The 25,091-nt window shown below is 41.0% G+C and overlaps 1 protein-coding gene across 16 annotated transcripts in view; it reads right to left on the minus strand.

The window, feature by feature from the left end:
• Positions 1-25,091, minus strand: part of ZNF618 (zinc finger protein 618) — a 638,793-nt gene that overhangs the window by 273,947 nt on the left and 339,755 nt on the right. For 11 of the 16 annotated variants that reach the window (XM_029611901.1, XM_029611889.1, XM_029611890.1 and 8 more), the window contains one exon: positions 10,366-10,422. The exons of the other annotated variants lie outside the window; for them this stretch is intronic. In XM_029611901.1, the coding sequence (XP_029467761.1) occupies positions 10,366-10,422 (57 nt within the window). The remainder of the gene's footprint in view (positions 1-10,365; positions 10,423-25,091) is intronic. 16 annotated transcript variants of the gene reach the window in all.

Raw genomic sequence — 25,091 nt, forward strand, 5'->3', positions numbered from 1 at the left:
ATTGTATATGCTCTTGGGACCACTTAAAGGATTCATCCTCCCTCTGAGCCTGCCTAAAGTTTCCCAGATCACCCCAGGGTTCCCACTCCAAAGAGCCAGGAAGGACATTCTCAGTGGGTAGTTTTCCTTCTGACTCCGAACCCTCCTCCCTGGCTGCCTCTAGATTAGCAAGTAGGTTTATTTGTCCTGTTGGTGTCTCCGGGGCTTAGGAGACAGTATTTATGAAAAAGATCAGGGTCATTTCATGCAGAGTTCTGGAAACTCCAATTCTTCCTGGTTGTAGCTGGATGAGCCTGTTGTAAGCTAGTTCCAGAGACACAAACTTTGGACAGTCCCATCCAATGATCACAGGGGTAGGGTAGGCAAGGGAATACCCCCCAACTCAATCATATCTTGCCTGGCCGGGGTCTTCAGTTGTACCTGGCTTATTGGATATTGTTGATAGTCCCCATGAATGTATACTAGGGTCACTACCTTGTCATAGTCAATTTGGACTCACTTCATCAAGTCTCTCCAAACAAGCATTTTCACACTCCCAGAGTTCACTAAGGCTTGGGTTGGAATGCCATCTAACTCAAGTGAGATCACAATAATAGAAACTCCCTGGCTAGAGATATGCAAGAAGTTATAAAAGTGTGGGGTCACAGCATGAACACTCATCGGCTTCTCTCCCCTTCGTAGATAGTCTCCGGCACAATGGCCCCTTTCTCCACAGTGGAATCCTGGTGATCTGGCAGAGGGTTTTGCTTGTGGTGTAAAGTCCAGTTAATCTGCACTATGGGTTTTCAGGGCCTCGAATTCTTAGAACTCTGTTGAACTCGCCTTGGGTCGGGTGGCATCTTCAGGAACCTTGGTGCTTCCTGCATGGTCTCAGCCTGTTAATAGTCATCCGCATTTCTAGAGCATTCTCCAGTGTAGGGTTTAGGTGTCGGCAGATGCACTGTTGCATCAGCCATTCTAGGCTTTCCCGGAATTGTTTCAGTAAAACCGTTTTGGCTACCTCCACCCTTTTCTTCCTTTCAGGGTGCAGCCACTTCCAAGAGACTTCTTTTAAACAATGGAAAAGATTCCTAGGGTTTTCACCTGCCTGAAGAATTCCCTGTCAAAACTATTGTTGATAGACTTCCAGGGCGTGAGATATTTCTGTTTAGGGTAATCTGACCAGCTATACAGGATGAGCAATGAATGTGACAACTTTTCATAATAAACCTTGCATGGTTCCGTTATTGTTTCCTCATTATTTCTAGGACCAGTAGGCTGGTCCTCAGCTTACAATATCAGGATACACAACATATCAAAATGACAAAACAGATCAAACTGGTAATGGGGAGGCACTATATATTAAAGATGGTACAGAATCAAGTAGGATATAACAAATTCTGTACTTTGGAATCTATTGATAAAAATTCCATGCATGCTAGGAGAGAACATAGAGGGGATATAGTACAATCTATCTAACAATAAAGGAGGTTAGACAAAGAACTAAAAGTGGAAACAATAAGAAGAATTTCAACTTTCCAAATATCAATTGCATGAATATTTCATCAGGTCAATTAAGTGATATTTTATTTATTTATTTCAAATATTTCTTATCTACCCCTCCAAAGTTTGGGGCAGGGAACAATATAACAATTTAAGACACTGATCAAATCTTAAACATGCAGCAAAATCTAACAAACAGCAATAATAATCACACTTAAAGATGCAGCATAAAGATGGCAGTATTCTTCAAATGAAGAAAGACTATTTCTCTGAAAAAAAAAAACAAAACAACTCTATCCACGTCCCGAGATAGAAGCATTATGTTGCCGAAACACACTGTGTTGGGAATTTGATGAATATTCAAATATCATTACAATAGCGGATATTTTTGATTATCTTGAAGGTAAGTATTTTTCATTATAAAACTGCTGCATTTGAAACAAAGTTTTGGGATAATAAAAGACTGTTGATTTAAAAGGAATCTGGGGTATACGATAAGTTTTCACATTTGATATTTTGTTTAGACACTAAGTTCATCACTAAAAAATAAGACTATGATTAAAAGTTAAGCAATGGTGGATTTTATAAGAGCCTTGTAACTGTTGAAAGATTCCCAGTTATAATTTTCATTTTGTCATACAAGTGAAATCAATCCACAGAATTAATATTGTTTTAGAACGTAAATTAGGTGGAGTTTTCAAATTAGTTCCGTTGGGGAATTAGTATGCACAAAGTTAAACATGACATCATTATATAAACTTTAATGCATAATTAATATTTGCATTTTTGTTTTCCAGATTCAATTTAAGAAAGCAGTAAATTTGGCACATGCAAAAGTGCACGCACGCTCTCAGTCAGTATCTTCTATGGCAGAAATAACAGCTTCCATACATTTCCTGTAGCCAGCTAAGGGGGTCATTTTCAAAAGCGATCACACGCGAAAAGTCCCTTTTTGTGTGCAATCACTAAATGGGGGCGGAGTTGGGGCGGCAGCAGGGCCAACGCTGCGGACACATCGCTGGCAGCAAAAGGTAAGAACCCTTATTGCCGCCAGTTTCCCGCCGAATAACTACACCTTTTATGGTGTAGTTATTTGGCACGAAAGCCAGCAGCCAGCACACCACAGTGGCGTGATGGCTGCCAGCTTTCGCAGGCCCGGCCCCCGCTTCGCCCCCCATTACCGCTGGATTTTCTAAGGTCTGCGACCTTAGAAAATCCAGGCATAAGTGTCCTTCTATTCTTGCTTTTGGAATTTGTTCCCTCTCTTCCTTGCGTAAGTCTTATAGTTTGAAATACTCTTTGATCTCCTTGCATATACTCCATGTTTCTCTGAGGACTTGTGAAGACCTTCATCTTTCTATCCTGGAAGTACTTTATGTTTGAGGTATGTTACAGAATGTTGTCCTGCTGAAATATCCAGCCTCTTTTCAGCTTCAGTTTCTTCACTGACTGTGGGATATTACATATAAACATAAGACATGCCATAGTGGGTCAGAACGAAGGTCCATCAACTCCAGTATTCTGTTTCCAATAGTGGCCAATCCAAGTCACAAGGGCCTGGCAGAATCCCAAACAGTATATAGATCCCATGTTGCCAATGCTAGTTAATAACAGTTTATGGACTTTTCCTCCAAGAGTTGCTCCAAAAATAAATATCTCAGATAGAAATTAACAGCACAGAAAGCAAGAGAGCATATGTGAAAGAGAAATGGGAAACTGAGGATGAAGACTAGACCAAGTGAAGGCAAATAATGCTGCTTTGAAAGTTAATTATCTAAAATTGTTCTTAAAATGTAGCATTTTAATTGATTTATATTGATCAATCCTATCAATTATCTCTTGTCACCCCTCAAGGAGTTTCCTAAGCTTAAAGTTTTAATACTCCAAACCTGCTTTATGAACATCCATCGCTTTGATCCAACTGTGTTTCTTTTTTATGTAAATGAGTGGAAATCTAAGAGAATAATGGGCAAAACTCTTAGGGAGGTGGGTGGGTTATGAAAGTCTGTGAAAATATGCATGCAGTAAACAGTTAAATGCAGGTAATAAGCATTTCTCTAAGGACAAGTAAAATAGGATTCACATTAAGAATTAGCAAGTTCAGAGGATGCCTATAGAAAAGTGCTGAAAAGTCTCAAGACAGCTGGCTACCAAAACTAAACCTAAGAAAAAAAAATGATGGAAATTAAGATTCTTTCCAGAGGTATAAAATAGGGAAAAATGTCCTTTTTGCATACGTCTCCATGATTTTAACAAATTACGCTCAAGAGAATCAAGGGACAGACTGGTAGCAGATCTAAGCACTTGAGAATTAGCTGAAAGTTTTAAAGCTCACATGGAACGCTCCCACTTGATCATGTTGGTGGTGTTATGCTGCAAGCAAGATTACACTATTATACAGATGTAAGAGCTTAATTTACAGGACTCACAAATAAACCACAAAAGGTACAACTCTTGTTTATAATTTGTAATCAGAAAGATATCTTTACTAGAAGTAATTTAAAAATCAGAATCTGGATATATGGCATATACAGATGTTAAAACCAAACAAAAAGATGGAGAAAATACATCAGCGTACACAAAAAAAAAAGCAAATGGGTGTGTGACAAACTTATAAATCTATTCTTAAAGGATTGTTCAGGGTCAAAGGAAAACTTCAACAAATCCAAACTTTTTAATGGAGTCTTCAAACTAATGTTTAAAAACAATGAAATCAGGGGTAGCAGTCAAGTCCCCCAATACATTCCATGTTTAGCAAGTAGGCTGCATTGGGAGGGACAACACAATCTAAAACAATCAGAAAGACAAAACTTCAGTAACAGAACATAGAAAAAAAGCCACATACAGCACAGTATATCAGCATTCAACATAACATCTCAACAAAAACTGAACACAGCTATAACAGTAAGCCACACACATGATCATCAATAATTTAAACCAAAACAAACATGAGGAATAACTATAAATGTCTCAAGAAGTAACAAGCAAAGAGCTTCTTCATTTATTTAATTTCTTTAATATTTATTTTATGGAAGAATGGTGTTCCAATATAGTAAAACCAAAGGTTCGAGGTTCATTGATTCAAATTTTTCAGAAGTCAAACATAAAGGCATATACAAACTTTCACTCCCATCTTAGTGATCTGTAAACTGAATCCCTCGAAAGTTTCCATGGGAGGGACCAAGCTGGGGAAGATACAGACACTCACAGGAATGCCAAGACGGTAACTTTCAATGTGTGGGCACCCAGGAACGTAGCCATTTTATAACATACGCGCATGTTATAAAATAGCCTGACCGCATGCAGTTGTGCGCACAGTTTTAAATGGATGCATGCCTGTGTGTGCAAATGCCACTTCTATCACATAAATGGGGGAATTTTGAAAGTCATGTGACCTGACTCCATTGGCTGTTTTCCCAGTTAAGGGATAGGGCTTCCAAACACACTTAGTTTAATAGCCTCCCTTCCCCATTAGCCCTGACCTATAAAACCCGGCTTATCTGCCTATAGCTTTTTGTTCTCCTACTTACACGTCATCCATAGCAGAAATAAAGTTATGCAGCAGGAGGCCCCAGCACACGCCAGTGCGCAAAAGAATTTACATGCAAATTTCATAGTTAAATCTCGGAAAGCCCATGCCCCATCTAGACCATGCTCACGCCCAGCCTCATTTGTATGCACAGTGGCAAGTACACATATACACTCGGCATGCACCAGTCCAACATATTCATGCATCCCCTAATATCTGTGTGTGTTGGGCTTTTAAAATTCCCCTTTAAGCGCATTTATCAAAATGTCATCTAAAGGGAGCTTGCTACATCAATAATTTAAGCCATAAGAATAAAAACGTTTCCAAGAGAGACGCCAAAAACCAAACAGACAAACCAAAAATGTGTGCCAAAATGTCAAGTAATAGAATTATCCAATCAGTGCAGATATCCAAAAACCTATGAATGGGAATCTCATGAGAAGGCCAACCCAATTACTGTCCACAACTGTTGGCTATAAACCGAAAAATACAAACACTATGAATGGAGATCACGTGATACAGATCACTCAATCACAGCCCATAACCAAGGACTAAGCCAAAAGGCTTCAACATGTCCAAGAAAATATTTAACCAAAGGGAAAGTTACATCATCACATAATAAAAAATCACACCAGCTCACTGACCCAAAAAACTATAAATAAGGAAAACCAAGAACTGGACAAAAAAAAATTGCCAACCATTCTTTATCTCAATTCAAACCTCCAGAGGATAAAGAATAAGCTTTAAAACCCACACACAGAAAGCTGAGGAATAAAAAGGAGATCACATTTCACATATAGTGCCCGCTTAAAAGAATTTTTAACGCCAGGTGGTGGACAGCCCTATCTCACCTATACAATAAAATTGGCATGAGAGCAGCACAGAAGGTACAGTCTAAAACACTATCTGACTGGGATATTAATCCAGAGGCAGCGAGGTTGATGGCTCCCATATTAAAGCAGCAGATGGTAGAAAAAATCAAGGTGAAAGGATGTAGACTTAGAAGTAATCTTAGGAAATATTTCTTTACAGAGAGGGTGGTGGATATATGCAATGGCCTTCCAGTAGAGGTGGTAGAAAAAATTAGTATCAGAAATCAAGAAAGCATGGGTTAAATACAGGGGGGATCTCTAAGAGAATGATGGGAATTACAAAGCTAAATTAATTGGGTGGTTGGGCAGTCTAGATTGGCCATATGATCTTTTGCTGCTATCATGTTTCTATGAAACCTAAGAGCAATCTAAAAACTACGCAAAACACTGGTTAGGGCCAAACCACATATAAAATTGAATTTCCATGCCCATCTGGTTTGTTTTTCCAGTTTATTTTTACCAATCTGGCTTTGGTATGTTGATATTTTTCTGATTTGGATGGGCATGGAAATTCAATTTTATATATATATATATATATATATATATAATTGAATTTCCATTGTTTGGCTGTGTGTATATATATGCACTGGGTTTGACTGGGTGCATATATATACACACAGTCAAGTGGTTGCACCCACCACAGTATCTTCTATTTGTTGGTAGTAACAGTTTTGAAAGCAAAACTAATTTTTTTAAGGCAATCTGAGTGATCTGAACCAGAAAAATCAGTTAGAACTCCAGAATTAGGAAGGCAATGATCCAAGGTTACCCAAACTAACATAGCATCTTCTAGAGCAGTGGTTCTCAACCGGTGTGTCGCGACACACCAGTGTGTCGCCAAGCACCGGCAGGTGTGTCGCGGCTCCTGGTGTTCCACTGCCCCGCTTGTGCTTCCCTTCTCCCCAGCCGCGGGGCTGAAGAATGGAGAGACGCTGCGCGCCACCGCTGGAGGCCAGGCCGGCGGGGCTGAAGAAAGAAGAGATGCTGCGCGCCGCTGCTGGCGGCTGAAGAGCGGAGAGACGTGTGCCCCAAAGCCAGCGGGGCCGAAGAATGAAGAGACCTGCGCGCCGCCGGCGGTGGCTGAAGAGCGGAGAGACCTGCGCGCCGATGCCAGCGGGGCCGAAGAATGAAGAGACCTGCGCGCCGCCGGTGGCTGAAGAGCGGAGAGACCTGCGCGCCGATGCCAGCGGGGCCGAAGAATGAAGAGACCTGCGCGCCGCCGGTGGCTGAAGAGCGGAGAGACCTGCGCGCCGATGCCAGCGGGGCCGAAGAATGAAGAGACCTGTGCGCCGCCGGTGGCTGAAGAGTGGAGAGACCTGCACGCCGCCGGTGGCTGAAGAGCGGAGAGACCTGCGCGCCGATGCCAGCGGGGCCGAAGAATGAAGAGACCTGTGCGCCGCCGGTGGCTGAAGAGTGGAGAGACCTGCGCGCCGATGCCAGCGGGGCCGAAGAATGAAGAGGCCTGCGCACCGCCGGTGGCTGAAGAGTGGAGAGACCTGCGCGCCGCCAGTGGCTGAAGAGTGGAGAGACCTGCGCGCCGACGCCAGCGGGGCCGAAGAATGAAGAGACCTGCGCACTGACGCCAGCGGGGCCGAAGAACGTAGAGACGCTGTGCGCCGCTGCCGACAGCTGAAGAGCTGAGAGACCCTGCGCACCACAGGAGGTGGCTGGAGAGACGTTGTGCACGCGGGAAGTCAAGCCAGAGGCAGCTGAGAAGTGGAGGCCAGGCTTATTGGGCCAAACAATGAGAAGAAGCTCCATGTGAGCTTGTGTGCCTGTGGTAGAATGGGTGCTTGGGTGCATGAGTGAGAGCTTGTGTGTGTGTGTGTGTGTGTGTGGTGGAATGGGTGCGTGAGTGAGAGCTTGTGTGCCTATGGTAGAATGGGTGCCTGGGTGCATGAGTGAGAGCTTGTGTGCCTGTGGTAGAATGGGTGCCTGGGTGCATGAGTGAGAGCTTGTGTGCCTGTGGTAGAATGGGTGCCTGGGTGCATGAGTGAGAGCTTGTGTGCCTGTGGTAGAATGGGTGCCTGGGTGCATGAGTGAGAGCTTGTGTGTGTGTGTGGTGGAATGGGTGCGTGAGTGAGAGCTTGTGTGCCTGTGGTAGAATGAGTGCGTGAGTGAGAGCTGGTGTGTGTGTATGGTAGAATGGGTGTCTGGGTGCGTGAGTGGGAGCTTTGTGTGTGTGTGCGCGTGTGTTAGAATGGGTGCCTGGGTGCATGAGTGAGAGCTTTTGTGTGTGTGGTACAATGGGTGCATGAGTGGCAGTGTGTGTGGTTGTAAGTGACAGAGTATGTGTGAGATTGTATGTAAGTGAGAGAGCATGTGTGTGATTGAGAGAGACTGGTCAGGGAGGTGACTGGTGTGTGTATGTGTGTGTGTGTGTGTGAGAGAGACAAAGACTGGTCAGGGAGGTGACTGGTGTGTGTGTGAGAGACAGAGACTGGTCAGGGAGGTGACTGGTGTGTGTGTGTGTGAGGAAGAGATACTAGTTAGGGAAGTTACTAGTCTGTATGAGACAGAGGCTGGTTGTGGGCCTTAAGGAAGAGGACTGTGAGGACATAGCTTTAGCAGCCACTGCTGCTTCTGGTGAGTGCTATTGGTCTGCAAGGGAAAGGAGTAGGAGAGTTGCTGGAGAGGGTAAGTAAAGGCAGCTTTTAAAGTTTATTTTTCTTGATTGACTGCCATTTTAATTATTGGGTATTATGTGATGTGTCTGCTGTTTTGAAATATTTTGATATTTAGACAATTTTTATTAATTTTTATAAGTTTTTAATTGTTGGATGTTATTCTGTTCATCAGCTGTTTTGTAACATTTATTAGTATAGTTTTACAATTATTTCTAAGTGGGTATCTATAAAAGCTTGGCTTGCTCTGTTTTCCCATTAGGAGGTGTATTAGTGTTTAGGGCCTGGTTAAATATTTGTAGTGGTAAATTACTGTCTTTTCATAAGGAGGGGTATTGTGCCTGCCAGTATAAAGAGTTTGTTTTGCTTTTACTGAGATGTCATCAGATCCAGAATATCGTTTTTTGTATGGTGAGCTGTACGGATAATGCCCTAGTTCTGCTCTGCACCCATTTTTGGGGGTCGACCTGGTTCCTGAGGATGCAGAATGTATATTTACATTTTGTCCCGTGATGGTCACATGTTCAGTGTGTCACGCACTTGAGAACCATCTGTCAGGTGTGTCCCGGCCGAAAAAAGGTTGAAAACCACTGTTCTAGAGGGATGCTACAACACAACAATGCAATGTCTAGGGTCACTAAAAAGATAGGATCAGACAGCTACCACAATCTGCTGTGAAATAGTAATCAAATATCCTGAATTGTGCATAAAGGAGTGACTCAATAAAATAAATGTTTGCAAGAATGTGTTGACAAACAGGCAAGGGCTCCAACAGGGGACTTATCCCAGAAACAAAAGGGCATCCTGGAGGATTAGACAGTGATTTATGGCTTTTGGGTAGAATGTAAAAGACTGGAAATATTGGATGCTTCGCCCAAAGAAATGTGGCCTCCCAAGAAGTAATATGATGACAGTCTAACCCTGATGATTCAGTCTCTCCTGACACAGCTTCTCTGCCTTCAATAGAATCCTCTGCTTTGGGTTTCTTTTGGGAGAAAAGCAGCATAAAGATAGAAAAAGATGTTGCCATGTAATGAAATAGTGACATTCTTCTGCTATAGGCTACTTTTCTATGGAAATCCCCATTCTATGCCACTATAAAATTTCCATGTTGATACCACAAGCATTTTCAAAACTTCAAGATTATGCTGAACTTAAAGTATCATGAGATAAGCACAACCAGGAAGTGCGAGGCCATGAGTTATGAAAATGCTTGTGGTCCTGGCACAGAGAGTTTACAGCAGCCAAGAGCAAGGTTTCTGCAGAGGTCTGACAAAAGTGGGTTCATATACTGGAGATTGCCAACAGACAAGCAAATCATGAATAAAGGCACTAGGGACATCTGACTGAAAGAAACCGGTACAAGCTGGGAAGAGAACATCAACTCCCAAAGGGGAGTACCATGCCTAAGTGCAGTGAAGAGTACAGATTGTAAAGGTACTGAATTCAGACAGTAAGAAATAGCTTTCAATCTGAAAGAAAGAGAAAAGAATGTTACAGATATCAGATGATCTTAAAAACTAATTACACAGGAGAAACTCCTCAAGCTATCAAAGGAAAAGTACTGACAACTGAAGCAAACACTTGGCAGCTGGTTGCTGGGCAAGGCTTTAAGTTCTAGAGTTCTAAGCACTGGAAGGTCTGGAGTGGTGCATGACACATGACTCATCAGTACACATCAAGGAAAATACACTTTGGAAAATAATAAAGTGAAAGAAACAGAACAATTATAACAGCAATTGTATTTAACTTCAAGCCTTTACAAAACAGTATGTATACTTTACCACTGCCAAGTAGTTTTCCTAGTAAAATACTAAGAGAACATAAGGAGCAGAAATGGGGAAGGAGCCGGGCTTACCTGAACTACAACTTCCATTCTGGAGTGAAGATTTGAAGGAATTCAGTTGACCAAAGCCTGAGCAAAGGCAAGGTTAAGTTTTAGTACTAAACTTGCATGGTAGAAATAGCGATGCATGGATCATTCACAATCTTTTAAATGCCCAAATATTAGAAAAAATATGGCATGCTCCAAAAAATGCCATGGGGCATGTTCTATAGATATGCAATGGAACAGGAAAGTACCTTGGGAATTATAACACGGCCATTTTATTAATATATTTCTATGCATAATTAAGAAAACTGGCTCCAAACATTCTTTCTACATTACAGGAAGACTCATATTTTAAGATGATTTAAGTGATAAGATTGTCACTGCATAAGGGCAGTCAACTGAGACTTTTTCACAGCATTATAAAAACAGTTACTGAGATATCACCACCACATAGAACAGCTCCTCTTGGCAAACTCCGCTCTGATGAACTCAGAACACCATTATTACATAACAGTATTTTTTTTTTAATTAGTTTGAAGTTCTATGGACTGATAACTTAAATTTCCATTTGTTCAATTTTGGTATTCTTTATGAATCTGATGCTTTCTGATGGGTATTTTCCTTTTTATGGTTAAGTGTAAACAATGTGTGATTTGCTGACAGATTTCAAATGGTACGGTATAATATATATGTATATGCACAGCTGATTTGATTGGTTGTGTGAATATGCTGTCGGAAATACATGATTACTAGTATCCACAACCAAGCCATCATTTTTCATTTATCTGCGCATTAAAGAAACAGAGCAAGGATTACTAAGGCTAGGGTACTGTAAAATCTGTATAATAATGAATATAAGAACATTTTAAAAGTGGTAGCAGATAAGATTAATGAATGCAGCAGTGGGAAGCTCTGGCATTAGATACAAAAAAATCCCAAACATTAATTTTTAAATTAAGTAAGTTGTTTCCTTAGAGCACAATGTTTGTGGATGAAAAGCCTTCTTGTTTTTTTAACTTCAGACTTAGTCCTCCTTCATAACGTAATGGAATTAGGAAAGGGGCATGAGCAAACAAGCTAAAACAGGGATATCAAACCTGTGCGTTACTTCATTTGCTCACAGGTAGAGTGCCTGGACTGAAGCCAGATGGTGCAAATGCAAATGGAAATTCCAAAAGCCCCAGTTAAGGGACAACTTGCAATACATGGAGAGCTGCAGAAGTATTTAACATCTCTACGCAGGAGGTAAAACTGGGTTTACCTTGCTGTCTACAGAATACAAGCTACACAGATGGTTTGCTAAAATCACATCGCTTTGTTATGAGATGGCTACTATCATGTCATCCCCCTTCACTAAGAAGTGTGTGAGCAATTCTCCTAAACCTCCCTGCTTTCTTACTTAGCAATGCCGTGCCCTATGAGAAACAGTGCTTCCTATTTTACCTTTACTTGGTGACACTTTTGTATTATGTATACAGATATCTTAGTAAGAAAAAATCTGTTGCTCAATATAAAGTTGTTGATATAAAGGCTAACATTTCTCAAAAGAAACAAAAAACTTGTAACTAATTTAACAAATGTCTAGTCTTAATATTAAAAGTAAAACTTAAAAATTTATTAAAATATTAGCCAATGAGCTTTCTCCAATTTTTCTATTCCATTCATTTACAGATTGCAACATGGTAGCCAAGAAGTGAATAGTAGCAGAGAGCAGACTAAAGCTACTTTTTGGTCTAAGCGCTTTTCAGTTCAAGTTTAATAGAACATATAGCAATTTATAGGCCTTCAAGTCTTTTAAACAAGTTTATGTAAACAAACTACAGCATTTTTCCATTTAATTCAGGGCAATTTAGAGTCCCTCAAAATTGTTTCAATTGTATTTATTTTATTTGAAAAATGTATGTCCCCATTTATAACATTTGTTGTTCTAGGCAGCCAACAAATTTAATGCTCTTGCTCTTATATCATGATTTTGTAATCAAGGCTTATTGAGGTTCTCTAGCACAGATGACCCTTGGAGCAAAACCAAGTTGCTCCTTACCAATACTCTTGGTTTTGCAAAACATGGAAAACAGGTAAGCAGAAGCTTAATCACATTTTTTAGGCCTGATTCTCAAAGTTTTATTCCCATAGAAACAGAAAAGTCTATGTTCTAACAAATTATATTAGCCAGCTCTTTAACAGGAACTTCTTACTTTGCTCTCCCTCCCTTTTCCTTCTGTGCAGCCCTCAGGCAGTTATACCCCCATTGATTAGGTGATAAACACCTGTTGTTCCATGGGAGTTCTGAATCCATACCCTCTTTATGGTTTATCGAACTCCATCCCAGAGACCAGTGACAGATTTAGATCTGTGGAAAATAATAAAGTGATTTAGATCTGTGGAAAAGGTACAATTGAGTCACAGGGGTGGAGATATACAATATCGCCTCAGACGGGAACATCATTGGATTTATATGTTGAATTCTATGGACCCTTTTGGTCTGAATGAAAGATCAATTAGTACTCTTTGATCTGAAAATTACACTGTGGGGTTTTAGTTAACATCAATGCCTGTGAACCGATTGGTTTGGATATTAGAGACGACCTGTTTGGTAACTGAAGAGGTGGGCCGTCATTTCCGGTTTTTTGGATTTTTGGATTGTTGGGCTGATGTAGTTTATGACTGAGTGTTAGTGTTTGAGTACAGTTTCATATAATAAGATATCTATACATGCTGGATCTTAAACATAGTTTTTGTGCAAATAAAATAACGTCCAGAGAACGATTTGTTTACAAACCTGGGATGATCGGGTTGGATACTTTGAGGGACGCGCCGTCATTTCCGTGATTTCAACGATGCTCGACCTGATAGAAGACTAGTGTGGTGAGGAAGTAATGCCAATGCATGACCTGGTTGAAAACTAATACGACCGTATTGGAAACCAAGGTCGCTGTCGTAACTTCTGTCCTTTGGAGTTTAAAGGGTCCAGTTGGTTGCCGTGTTTCTTTAAGCAGTGCGAGTCTAAATATAGACCGTGAAAATAACTTTGGATTAAGGAATAGCTGTCTGTTAATATGAATTGAACATCGATGGATTCTTTACTGGATGTCACTGATGAATAATCGTGAAGAAGTTACTCCCCTGAGGCAGGACCCCTTTTTTGGTGGTCCGAAACACAATCGTGTCTGGACTGAGTTTGGATGAGTATCACCATTATAATCTTGTGACTACAATTGAATGTGTGAAATCATTATTACTTGTACTGTGACTGCGTTTACCAGTTCAGCTGGACAAAAGAACTGTTAAGCTCATTTATGTTTTGAAAATCTTTGGAGTTTCCATCATTTTTCAAGTTTTGGGACTTTATATAAAAAAGTAAAAATAGAAAATTGATAAAAATGATATAAACAAAGTAAAGGGACCCGATACCACAAGAAGAGTCTGGTACATTCTATTGACTCTATGAGTAAGGGTCCTACAAAATTTGTGTATATTTTCTTCTGAAGTTTGACGGATGGAATATGATTGTATGAATGAGATACCAGTTTTAACCATACATTGTGATTTATTGTTTACAACTTTGGTTACTGGAATACACAGATTGTGTTTTGAGGGCTTTTTTGGTGTGATTGATATCGTAGATTTAGATCTTTGCCATCTCTAGACACTGTCAGTACTGGTACTCCCAGTGGAACGTGATATGATTTTGGAATGGGGGGAGCAAGAGAAGTTATCAGAGGTCTGTACAGAGGGTGAAGGAGGAACATAGAAATAATTTACTAACAGGCCGATACAGTAAGGACGCGTAAGAGAGTGCGGCAGTGCCGGGCGCACCCTCGTTTGCCGCACGCACAATTTGGTTCACATACCGCTCGAAACAGTATTCAAATGAGACGCAAATGCAAGCGGCGCCAAAGCGCGTCCATGAAGAGGGAGGAGTGTGCAATCCATTTTACTGTAAAGAGCGGTATACAGCGCCTACACAGTATCTTGGGTGCGCTGGTACCTGTCATTAAAATGTCATTTCAAATGTCATTTGAAATGTCATTCCACCAGGTAAGTGGATGGTTCTTTTCTCGCGGTTTGGACGCTGTTCGTGGACCTTTCGATGTCTGGTGCTCAAGGTCCATGAACGTCCGAAGTCGCGTCTTGGACGTCCAGCTGGGCGCTCAAGGCAGCGGGAAGGTCCACGAACGGACGCCGCGACCTCGGAAGTTCATGGACCTTGAGCGCCCGGGCCAGACGTCCGAAGTCGCTTCTTGGACATCCAGCTGGGCGCTCAAGGCAGCGGCTTGGATGCCGTTCATGGACCTTCCCGCTGCCATGAGCACTTTGGACATCCGGCCGGGCGCTCAAGGTCCATGAACATCCAAAGTCGCGTCTTGGACGTCCAGCTGGGCGCTCAAGGCAGCGGAATGGGCACTCAAGGTCCATGAACGTCCAAAGTCACGTCTTGGACATCCAGCTGGGTGCTCAAGGCAGCAGGAAGGTCCACGAACAGACGCCGGGACCTCGGACGTCTGAGCCTGACCTCTGCTCCAACAATCCCTGTTCCATGCAAGGGTGTACCTGACCTCGGCTCTAACTCCTATCTTATTTATTTAAGGTTTTTATATACCGGCATTCATGATAGAATCACATCATGCTGGTTTACAATTAACAGGGAGCGGGTGAAACAAGAATATGGAACAAGTGCACAGCAACCGAGAAGTTTCAATAAAACAAGGCTAGTTAAACTGGGAGAAGAGGGAAAGCTAGACAGAATTAACAGAATGAGGCGTAATTATTTACAGTATTTACAGTATATACGGTATTCTGAAGTGTCTGATTGAAGAAAATGTTGATTTGACATTTAGGTAGGGTCTGGAAAGGCTTGTTTAAATAACCAAGTCTTAAGCCTTTTTCTGAAAGTTGGGAGGCAGGGCTCCTGTCGCAGATCCGGAGGGGTGGAATTCCATATCGGTGGTCCTGCTGTAGAGAAGGCCCGGTCTCTGAATGTTTGGTGGTGTGTGGTTTTGGAATGTGGTACATGAAGTGATCCTCTGTATACTTCTCTAATGGGTCTAGAAGAGGAATGTCGTCTGAGCGGGATTTGTAAGTTAAGAGGAGAGTGGAGATGGATGGCTTTGTAGATCATGGTGATGGACTTATGAATAATTCTGAAGTGTATTGGCAGCCAATGTAAGTTTTTGAGGATAGGCGTGATGTGGTCTTTTCTCCTCATGTTAGTTAGTATTCTGGCGGCAGTGTTCTGGATCATCTGAAGCAGTTTGGTGGAGGATGAAGGGAGACCTAGTAAAATAGAGTTGCAATAATCTACCTTGGAGAAGATTATTGCTTGAAGCACCGTTCGGAAGTCTTGAAAGTGAAGGAGAGGCTTTATTCTTTTCAGTACCTGAAGTTTATGAAAGCAGTCTTTAGTTGTGCGGTTGATGAATGATTTTACATTCAGGTGATTGTCGATTATTACCCCTAGATCTCTTGCTTGGGTGATGAGTAGGTTTGTTGGTGGACTTGGCGAGCTGTTGCTATTTTCCGGAAAGATAAGGAGTTCACTCTTAGATGAGTTTAGTATCAAGTTAAGGCTAGCGAGGAGGCAGTTGATTTCTCGAAGGCAGTTTTCCCAATATTCAAGTGTTTTATTGATGGTTTCTTTAAGTGGGATCAGGATCTGGACGTCGTCTGCGTATATGAAGTGTTTTAGATTAAGTTTGGTTAACAGCTGGCACAGTGGAAGGAGGTAAATGTTAAAGAGTGTTGGGGATAGTGAAGAACCCTGGGGAACTCCAAGGGCAGAAATGTAGCGGGGGGATTCTTTATTGTGAATTCTAACCTTGTAGCCTCTGTTACACAGGAAAGTTTTGAACCATGCTAGTGCCGTTCCTGTAATTCCGATGTTTGCCAGATGGTTTAGGAGGATAGAATGGTTAACAGTATCAAATGCTGCTGAGAGGTCAAGGAGAATCAGTAAGAAGGATTGGCCTTTATCCAGGCCCACAATGAGGTAATCTGTCAGGGATATGAGAAGGGATTCTGTGCATAATGCTTTACAGAACCCGTATTGGGTAGGGAACAGAATTTTATGCTCTTCGATGTAATCAGATAGTTGTGCGTTAACCAGTTTCTCCATGATCTTGGCTATAAAAGGAAGGTCGGAGATCGGGCAGAAGTTGTTTGGATCTTTAGGATCCAGATTTGGTTTCTTTAGGAAAGGTTTGAGGGAGGCCAATTTAAGGTAGTCTGGAAAGATTCCCTGAGATAGTGAGCAGTTTATGATGTCTTATATTCAGCTGTGTCTGAACTCTGCTCCAACAATCCCTGTTCCATGCACGGGTGTACCTGACCTCGGCTCTAACTCCTATCTTATATCCAGTTGTGTCTGACCCTTGCTCCAACAATCCCTGTTCCAGAAAATATATACAGATTGAAAAAAGAAGCATGGACATGAGTTAGGGTGAGATGGACATACATGGATCAGCAACACTTATTCTCAAGTTTGTATTCTTAAATTAGCTATGCGTTCTTATTTCAGCGTCTACTACAGCCTTATTCTAGAGGCAGAAGGAAGGCTCCGTATAGCCACCTGTAGAGGCTCCGTATAGGCGTCCGTAGAGACTCCTTATAGGCGTTTGTAGAGGAACCGGAGCCTCAGGACGCCTAGCGGACACCCATCTCTCTGTAGAGCGTCCGTGTCTCCGCCTTTACGGACGCCTATCTTTACAGACGCCCATCTCTACGGCGCCAGTAAAGGCGTCCATGTCCGGAGCCTCAGAGAGGCCCACAGAAGGATGGATGATACAGTTAAACCGAAATATATCACATACATCCTCTGGTCTTGCTGCTGGGTTCTCCGGTCGGATGGGTTCTCCTTGCTGCTGGCCCCCCCTGTTCACCTCTCCAATCTGCCAAGCATTTCGAGCGTTTCTCATTCGAGCATTTCTCATTCTGCTTCTCAACCGAATGAAAAATAGCGCCAGAGCAATAATGTACATGTCCATGGCGCTGTCCGGTACGAAGCTGACCGAACACCACACTAACGCCAGGGTAAGGGTACGCGGTAAATCTGCAGGTTAAAGACGCGGCCAAATAGCTGGTTAAAAAGGCGATAATATGGGCGCACATTACTGTATCGGAGGGAATAGCTAATCCGATCGTTAACATATCATATACATGCGGCGGGCGGTAAGGGATATGTGTCCATTTCAGTAAGCGGTAAGGATGCGTAAAACCGGATACTGAATCGCGGGTTAGCCATACGCGTCCAAAGCGGGTTAAAAACAGGGTAACTGTGGCCACACTTTACTGTATCAGCCCATAAGAAAACTTCAAAGACAGCAGGAAAGGCATTAGGATCTGTAGTGGAAAGACCCCACCTGCCTAGTGATCACTAACAAAAATTTGCGACCTCTGCATCAGCTGAGAACCCACTACATAGTGGAAGGCTCAATGGTGAGGTTCCACTGAAGCCTGCTCAAAGAAAGCACGGACTAAGGCCATCCAGAGATGGACTTATCTTCTATACAGTGTGAAAAACATTCTATTTTACACAAATGAAATAGACCCATGTTAGTTATCCAATCCACATGAGGAAGTGCAGAAGGCAGACAGATTTTTTGAAAAACAGGGGAAAAGATTCCAAGACCCTTCCCTGAAGTCCTATGACAAGATCTTGTCTTTCTACACAAAAGGGCTTCCTGCCTGAAATCTCTTCTGCATACCAGAGAAATAAGAAATGCATTACTAGACAAATTCTAGGTTACAGACATCTTAGCTATGAAAGCTCACACCCAATGTTGTACAAATCAATATTGGGGCATTCCCTAACCTGACAAGATCCTAGACAAATGTTCATCCAGGAAGTGAAGCACTTCTGGGCTCAGATATGATGGCTTCTGCAAGATGATGGAATTTAGGCACACAGATAAGTGCTTCACTTTACTTCATTGGAAGTTTTTCAGAATTTGAATTGTGAATTATCAAAAAAAGCAAAAACTTAATTACAAGAGTTTTGTCACATAATTTGGGGACATTGAGTCACTTGAATAACATGACCGATGATTAAATAGAAGTCTGAGTCCTAAAGTTGAATTTCTAAACGATGAAGCCTAGTATGAAGGTCATAATCATTTAAATATATGATGTTCAGATATTGATAGTGTAAAAGAGGAACTTTTTGGTATATTGGATTTATTGATTACAGAGTTACCAATGGTCCAAGCTTGTACGAGTGGTCTACGTGGTTAGGAGAGTGAAACTTATAAGTAGAACATTTTTATAGAAGTTATTCACATTAATTTTTTCAGTGTATACATTTAGGACTATTATCCTGGTAAATGATTTGAAGCAGCGTGGTGTTTTTGAAACTGCCTGAAGCCCACTGTGGACAAGAGAAAGATTAAAACCATATGCAATACTATTTCTGATACCAGATTACTTCTAATAGTGATATATTTCGTACCTCTTCTTTTATGAGTTTCCAGTTCTTAAGTGTCTACTTATTTGTAGTGGCACATTTTATTGCCCATGCTGAAGCTGAGCCTAGTGCTGTCAGTGGCAACTGATATAGATTCTGCCAGTGCTTCCAGCATCCATCTTCAATTCCCTTGTGCCCAGCATAGAGTCTGTCAGTCACTCTGCTCTATATTGGTGCTAGTGACCAATTCTGAAGTGCCCATTTGGCAGCAGGCTATGCCCATTCTGGCAGCAATCAGCAACCTGGTGGAGATTTTTTGGATGCCGATGGCATCTAGTGTCAATACTGTGAGCACCCTGGTGCCCAGCGTCAACTCTGCTAATACCAGTGTCATTTCCCATTGCTGCATAGATACTTGGATGTATATGCGCATCCAGTGCCATCTGGACATGGCATCATCGGTACATCAGCAATGCTGATTGCATATACTCAGGCTCTCCAGCTCCTCCTCGATTGTCCTGTCAGGACAGGCAGGAGGGAAGGCCATGTCATTCACAGCAGAGATGGTAATTAACTTGGGCCTCTGGAGACTAGAGCAGCTTCCCAGAGTGTGGGGAGGGGAGCTGCTCTATCCTTGAGAAAGTCCTTCATTGGGATCAACCCAGTCCTTAACTGAATACAGAGATAAAAATGTGTGTGTGTGTTGGGGGGTGGGGGAGAGATGGATGGATCCTGGATCCTTCAATATCACCTCCTTCACTGCTTCTTGGCGGAGCAAAGATTTTCAAAGCTCCTGCCTGCAGCACTGGTCACACTATGGTGTGTAACAACCAGTCAAGTCCCCAAAACAATAAAAACTGCAGGTCCTATGAGGCATTAGATTATGGTAAGACACTCATGAAGGTTAAGAAAACACAAATCTTGATCATACTGCACTGGACCCTAGGTGGTACACCATGCAGTCAACAGAAATAGAGTATAAGAAAACCAAGTAAATCCTAAATCTATGAGGTCTATATTCAACATCATCTGGCTACATTCTAGCTGGTTCATAAAATAACTGGTTAGAATTTAGCTGGCTAAGTTAGGAGCATTCCAGGGGCATAACTGGGAGGCGCTGAGTTCATTGGTTAAGTTAGTTGGCTAACTTAGATATTTAGAGTTAGCTGGATGACTTAGCCAGCTAAGTCTGGTTGGGCCAAAGAGATGTCCTAAAGTTAGTGGCTATAGTTGGCCACTGTATCATAAGCCCCATGGTAGGGAGAAAAACCAAGGCTTGACTTGTATTGAGCAGAGATCCTAAAAATTTCAACTTTAGTCATAATTCTTATTCATCACTTCTTGAACGTCCAAGGCAATGTTGAGTTAAGATATTGAGATGTTGCATTCAGATTGGATATATGGTTTTTGATTAACCCTTATGATTACAGAAACCAGATGGTGGTTTGGATGGATTAACCAATCAATTGCCCAAGCAGGGAAATATATGAATCCAAATTGGTGTAGAAATACCATGATGATTTCAAGACATTTATGAATACTCAAAGTACTAATAAATGTTCCCCAATCTACATATGCAGGACCACCAGAGGCAGGCAGAGCTCCAGAGCCTCAATATGTGGATGAAATAATGATGCAGAGAAGAGGGTTTTAGCTTTGTTAGGGAATGGGCATTATTTGGGGTAAACAGGGTCCTTTCCTGAAAGAATAGGCTCCATATTAACCTGCGTGGAAATAAACTGCTAGCACTAATCTTTAAAAAGGAGATAGCACAGCTTTTAAACTAGACAATGAGAGAAAGCAGACAGTTGCTCAGAAGTGCATGGTTCGTAATGACACATCTTTCAAGGATACCAAGAAAAAAGGGAAATTAGAGCATCCCAGTAGAGAAATTTCAATAAATGCTAAAGGTGCCTTTAAGTAAAGAGCAGACAGAGCAAAAACATTTAAAATTACCTGTCAACTGATAAGCAGTTTATTAATACTAACAAAAAGCATACACTATAATGTCTTTATACAAAAGGTAGAAGTCTAAAAAATAAGATAGGAGAGTTAGAGAGTATAACGATGGATGAAGAGGTAGATATAACTGGCATCTCTGAGACCTGGTGGGAGGAGGATAACCAACAGGACACTGTGATTCTAGGGTACACATTATATCGAAATGATAGGCTAGATCAAATGGGTGGAGGGGGTGACATATATTAAAGAGGGCATTGAGTGAAATAGGATACATGTTCTGCGGGAATCAAAATGCAATGTTGAATCTTTATGGATAGAAATTCCAGGTTAAAAAGAGAATAAAATAGCAGTGGGGGTATATTACTATCCACCTGGCCAGAATGAACAGACAGACAATGAAATGCTAAAAGAAATTAGAGAAGCTAACAAAATCAAAAGCACAGTAATAGGTGATTTCAATTACCCCAGTACTGACTGGGTGAATGGCACATGCTAGAGAGGTAAAGTTCCTAGATGAACTAAATGACTGCTTTATAGAGCAGTTGGTACAAAAACCAACAAGAAGGAAAACTATTTTAGAACAAAATCTTAGTGAAACACAGGGTTTGGTGAAAAAGGTAAAAGTATTGGAGCCCCCTCTGACTTAATAACTGGAAGGAGAACACTAAAATAATCCACTGCAACGGAATTTAACTTTCAAAAAGCTGACTATGATAAAATGAAGAAAATAGAAAAAAAAAAACCTGAAAGGAGAAGCTGCAAAAGTTAAGAATTTAGATCATGCATGGAAATTGTTTAAAAATACCATCTTGGAAGCCCAGAGCAGATACATTCCATGCATTAGAAAAAGAAGAAGGAAAGCTAAACGTCTACTGGCATAGATACAAGGGGATACGAGAAAAGCTAGAATATGAATGAAGAAAACAGGAAACAGTATAAGTAATGGCAACTTGGAAAGAATTGATAAGGAAGGCAAAAAGAATATGAAAGAAGCTTGCTCAAACTCAAAAACATTTTCAGATACATTCAAAATAAAAAGCCTGTGAGGGAGTCAGTTGGACAATCAGATGATCAAAAGATAAAAGGGGAACTTGGAGATCATAAAACCATAGCAGAGAGCCTAAATGAACTCTCTGCTTCACTCTTCAATGAGGATGATGTCAAGAAAGATACCCAAGCCAGAAATAATATTCAAAGCTGATGAATCTGCATAAACAAATCTCAGTGAACCTGGAAGATGTACTAGGGCAAAATGACAAATTAAAAAATAGCAAATCACCTGGACCAGATGGTATACATCCCAGAGTGCTGAAATAAATGATAAATGAAACTGTAGACCTGCTATTAGTAATTCGTAAACCATCATTAAAATAGTCTACAGTACCTGAAGATAGAGTGTTGCCAATTTAACGCCAATTTTTAAAAAGGGTTGATCCAGGAAAATACAGACCAGTGAGGGAGGAGGAATAGCCTAGTGGTTAGAGCAGTGGACTATGAACCAGGAGACCAGGGTTCGAGTCCTGCTGTCGCTCCTTGTGACCTTGGTCAAGTCACTTTACCCTCCATTGCCTCAGGTACAAAACCAGTACAAAACCAGTGTGAGATCAATTGTCGGTATATAAAAATAAATAAATAAATATGTGCCAGGTAAAGTGATAGAAACTGATGTAGGTATGCACTGTCTTTCTGACACCCCTTTGTGCTGTATTCCTGTGTTAGACAAAGAATGCAGAGGACTTTGACTACGTGCTGGAATGCAGCCAGCCAACACCCCAGACCCATTAGCTGATTGGTCTAATACATTCCCAAATCAGATGCCCAGCACTTATCTAGAAACAACACTCTGAATATGCTGTGATTGGTTAGTATGAAGGGTATATAAGGTTATGCATATTACTGGAACATCGGGTGACTGGGTGATTATACAGTTGATTATACAGTTAACTATTTTCCTCGTACTTTGTTCCGGTCTTTGTCTCTATCCCCTTTGTCTCTGTCTGTCTCATTAAAGTTTTATATTACATATTGCTGCAGTAGTTTGTTTAGAATTAACACTATCATGAAGAACAAATTTGCTGAACATATAGACAGGCAGAGTTTAATGGGACAAATCTAACATGGATTTAGCCAAGGAAAATCTTTCCTCACTAATCTGCTACTTTTTTTATTTTTTAGGGCATAAACATGTGGATGAAGATGAGCCAGTTGATATGCTGCATTTGGATTTCCAGAAAGCATTTCACAAAGTCCCTCATGAGAGACTTCTTAGGAAATTTTAGAGTCATGAGGTAGGGGGCAGTGTCCTCTTGTGGATTGTGAGGTAGTTAAAAGATAGAAAACAGAGTAGGTCTAAAAGGTACATTTTCCCAATGGAAAAAGGTGAATATTAAAGTGCCCCAAGGATCTGTTTTGGGACCACTACTTTTTAATATATTTATAAATGTCCTGGAAATAAGGGCGAGTATTGAGGTATCAAATTTGCCAATGATACCAAATTATTCAAAGTTGTTAAATCACAAGAAGATTGTGAGAAACTGCAAGATAACCTTGCAAAACTAGCAGATTGGGCATGCAAATAAATGAAATTTATTGTAGACAAGTGCAAAGTGATATACTTAGGGAAGAATAACCCAAATTTTAACTACACAATGCAAGGTTCCACATTAGGAGTCACCATTCAGGAAAATGATCTAGGCATCATCATTGATAATACATTGAAATCTTCTTCTCAGTGTGTAGCAGTAGCCATGAAAGCAAATAGAATGCTAGGGATTATTAGGAAAGGAATGGAGAAAACCACAGATCATCATAATGCCTCTATATTGCACTATAGTGTGACATCTTGAATACTGTGTGCAGCTCTGGTCACATTTCAAAAACAATATAACATAATTGGAAAAGGGACAGAGAAGGGCAACCAAAATGATAAAGGGATAGAATGATTCCCCTATTAGGAAAGGCTATCGAGGTTAGGACTATTCAGCTTGGAGAAGAGATGGCCGACGGGAGATATGACAAAGGTCAATAAAATAATGAGTGGAGAGGAACGAGTAAACATTAAATTGGTTGTTTACTATGAAAAAGTTTACTATGAAAGACTAGTGGGCAAACCATGAATTTACTAGGCAATAAACTAAGAAGAGAAAATACTTTTATACTCAATGCATAATTAAACTCTGGAATTTGTTGCCAAAGGATGTGGGGAAAGATATGAGTGTAGCTGCGATTTAAAAAAAATGTTTTGATGAATTTTTTGAGGAAAAGTCCATAAACAATTAAGGTGGACTTGGGGAAATCCACTGCTTATCCCTGGGATCCTGCCAGGTATATGCGATCTGGACTAGCCAATGTTAAAAATAGGACACTGGGCTTGATGGACTTTTGGTCTGACCCAGAATGGCAACTCTTATAATCTTATTGAAGGGGTAGGCCAAAAGGCAACATGCAGTACTGGAGGAATTGTTTCTTTACTATAAATATGGGATGAATTCTGTGTTTATGATGCATCTCTATGTGTGTATATGCTTTTGTATCCCGAGAACAGTCAATCACATTTGTTTACAAGAAGAATTACAGGGCAACAACCAAAAATGTTTCCTTTTTCCTGTCTTCTAGGGGGGCAGGAAGTAGCTTAAGTAAAATCCATGCCCTCTCTCCTTCAATGAGACAAATTTGAATACTCTGGCTCACAAGGAAATTTCCAATCCAAGGAGGTTTTGGTATTGAAGTAGCCTTAGTGCTGTTTTGGGATGGTAATTTGGAGGGATTTCTAATAGATATCATTTGTAATTTTCATTTACGCTTTTTAGGACCCAGCTGAGAATATAATGGATCAACTTCACAAAAACCTCAACCTCCCTCCTATAGGAAAGACTTCCAGAAAAAAGACTGGTATTCTAGTTATCTACTCAGATTCATATTCAGCACCATTTGTCTGGCTGAGATGTATCAAGCAGCAATAGGTCTCTAATGCATGTTAACAGCATATATCACGCAGTATTGCCCTATCGTAGTGATATCGCACAATATACACAATTATTTGCATGGCCTGCCCATATTCCCTTCCCTATTTTGTGTTGCTTTGCATGTAATTTGCATGCATGAATTTTGCAAATCTCATGCAAAGCAGCACATTAATAGGCAATTTCATGTAAATTATTTATTTTGGCCATTTTAGAAAGGCCATGCTGAAAAAAAGTGCATTAGCAAAAAAGACAAAGTTGAGCAGACATCAAGGCTGATTCCCCGTTCACCTCAGAGCTGCCACTTGAGGTGGCCCAGACAACCAAAACAAAACAAAAAAAATTAATGAAGTAGCTACGCGATGATAGCCCTTCCTGCCTAACCTCCCAACCCTGTTTTCATTAAATAAAATATCCTCACCCCCCTTTCAAAG

The sequence above is a fragment of the Rhinatrema bivittatum genome, chromosome 8, assembly GCF_901001135.1.
Source record: "Rhinatrema bivittatum chromosome 8, aRhiBiv1.1, whole genome shotgun sequence".
In the NCBI taxonomy this organism is placed as follows: Eukaryota; Metazoa; Chordata; class Amphibia; order Gymnophiona; family Rhinatrematidae; genus Rhinatrema; species Rhinatrema bivittatum.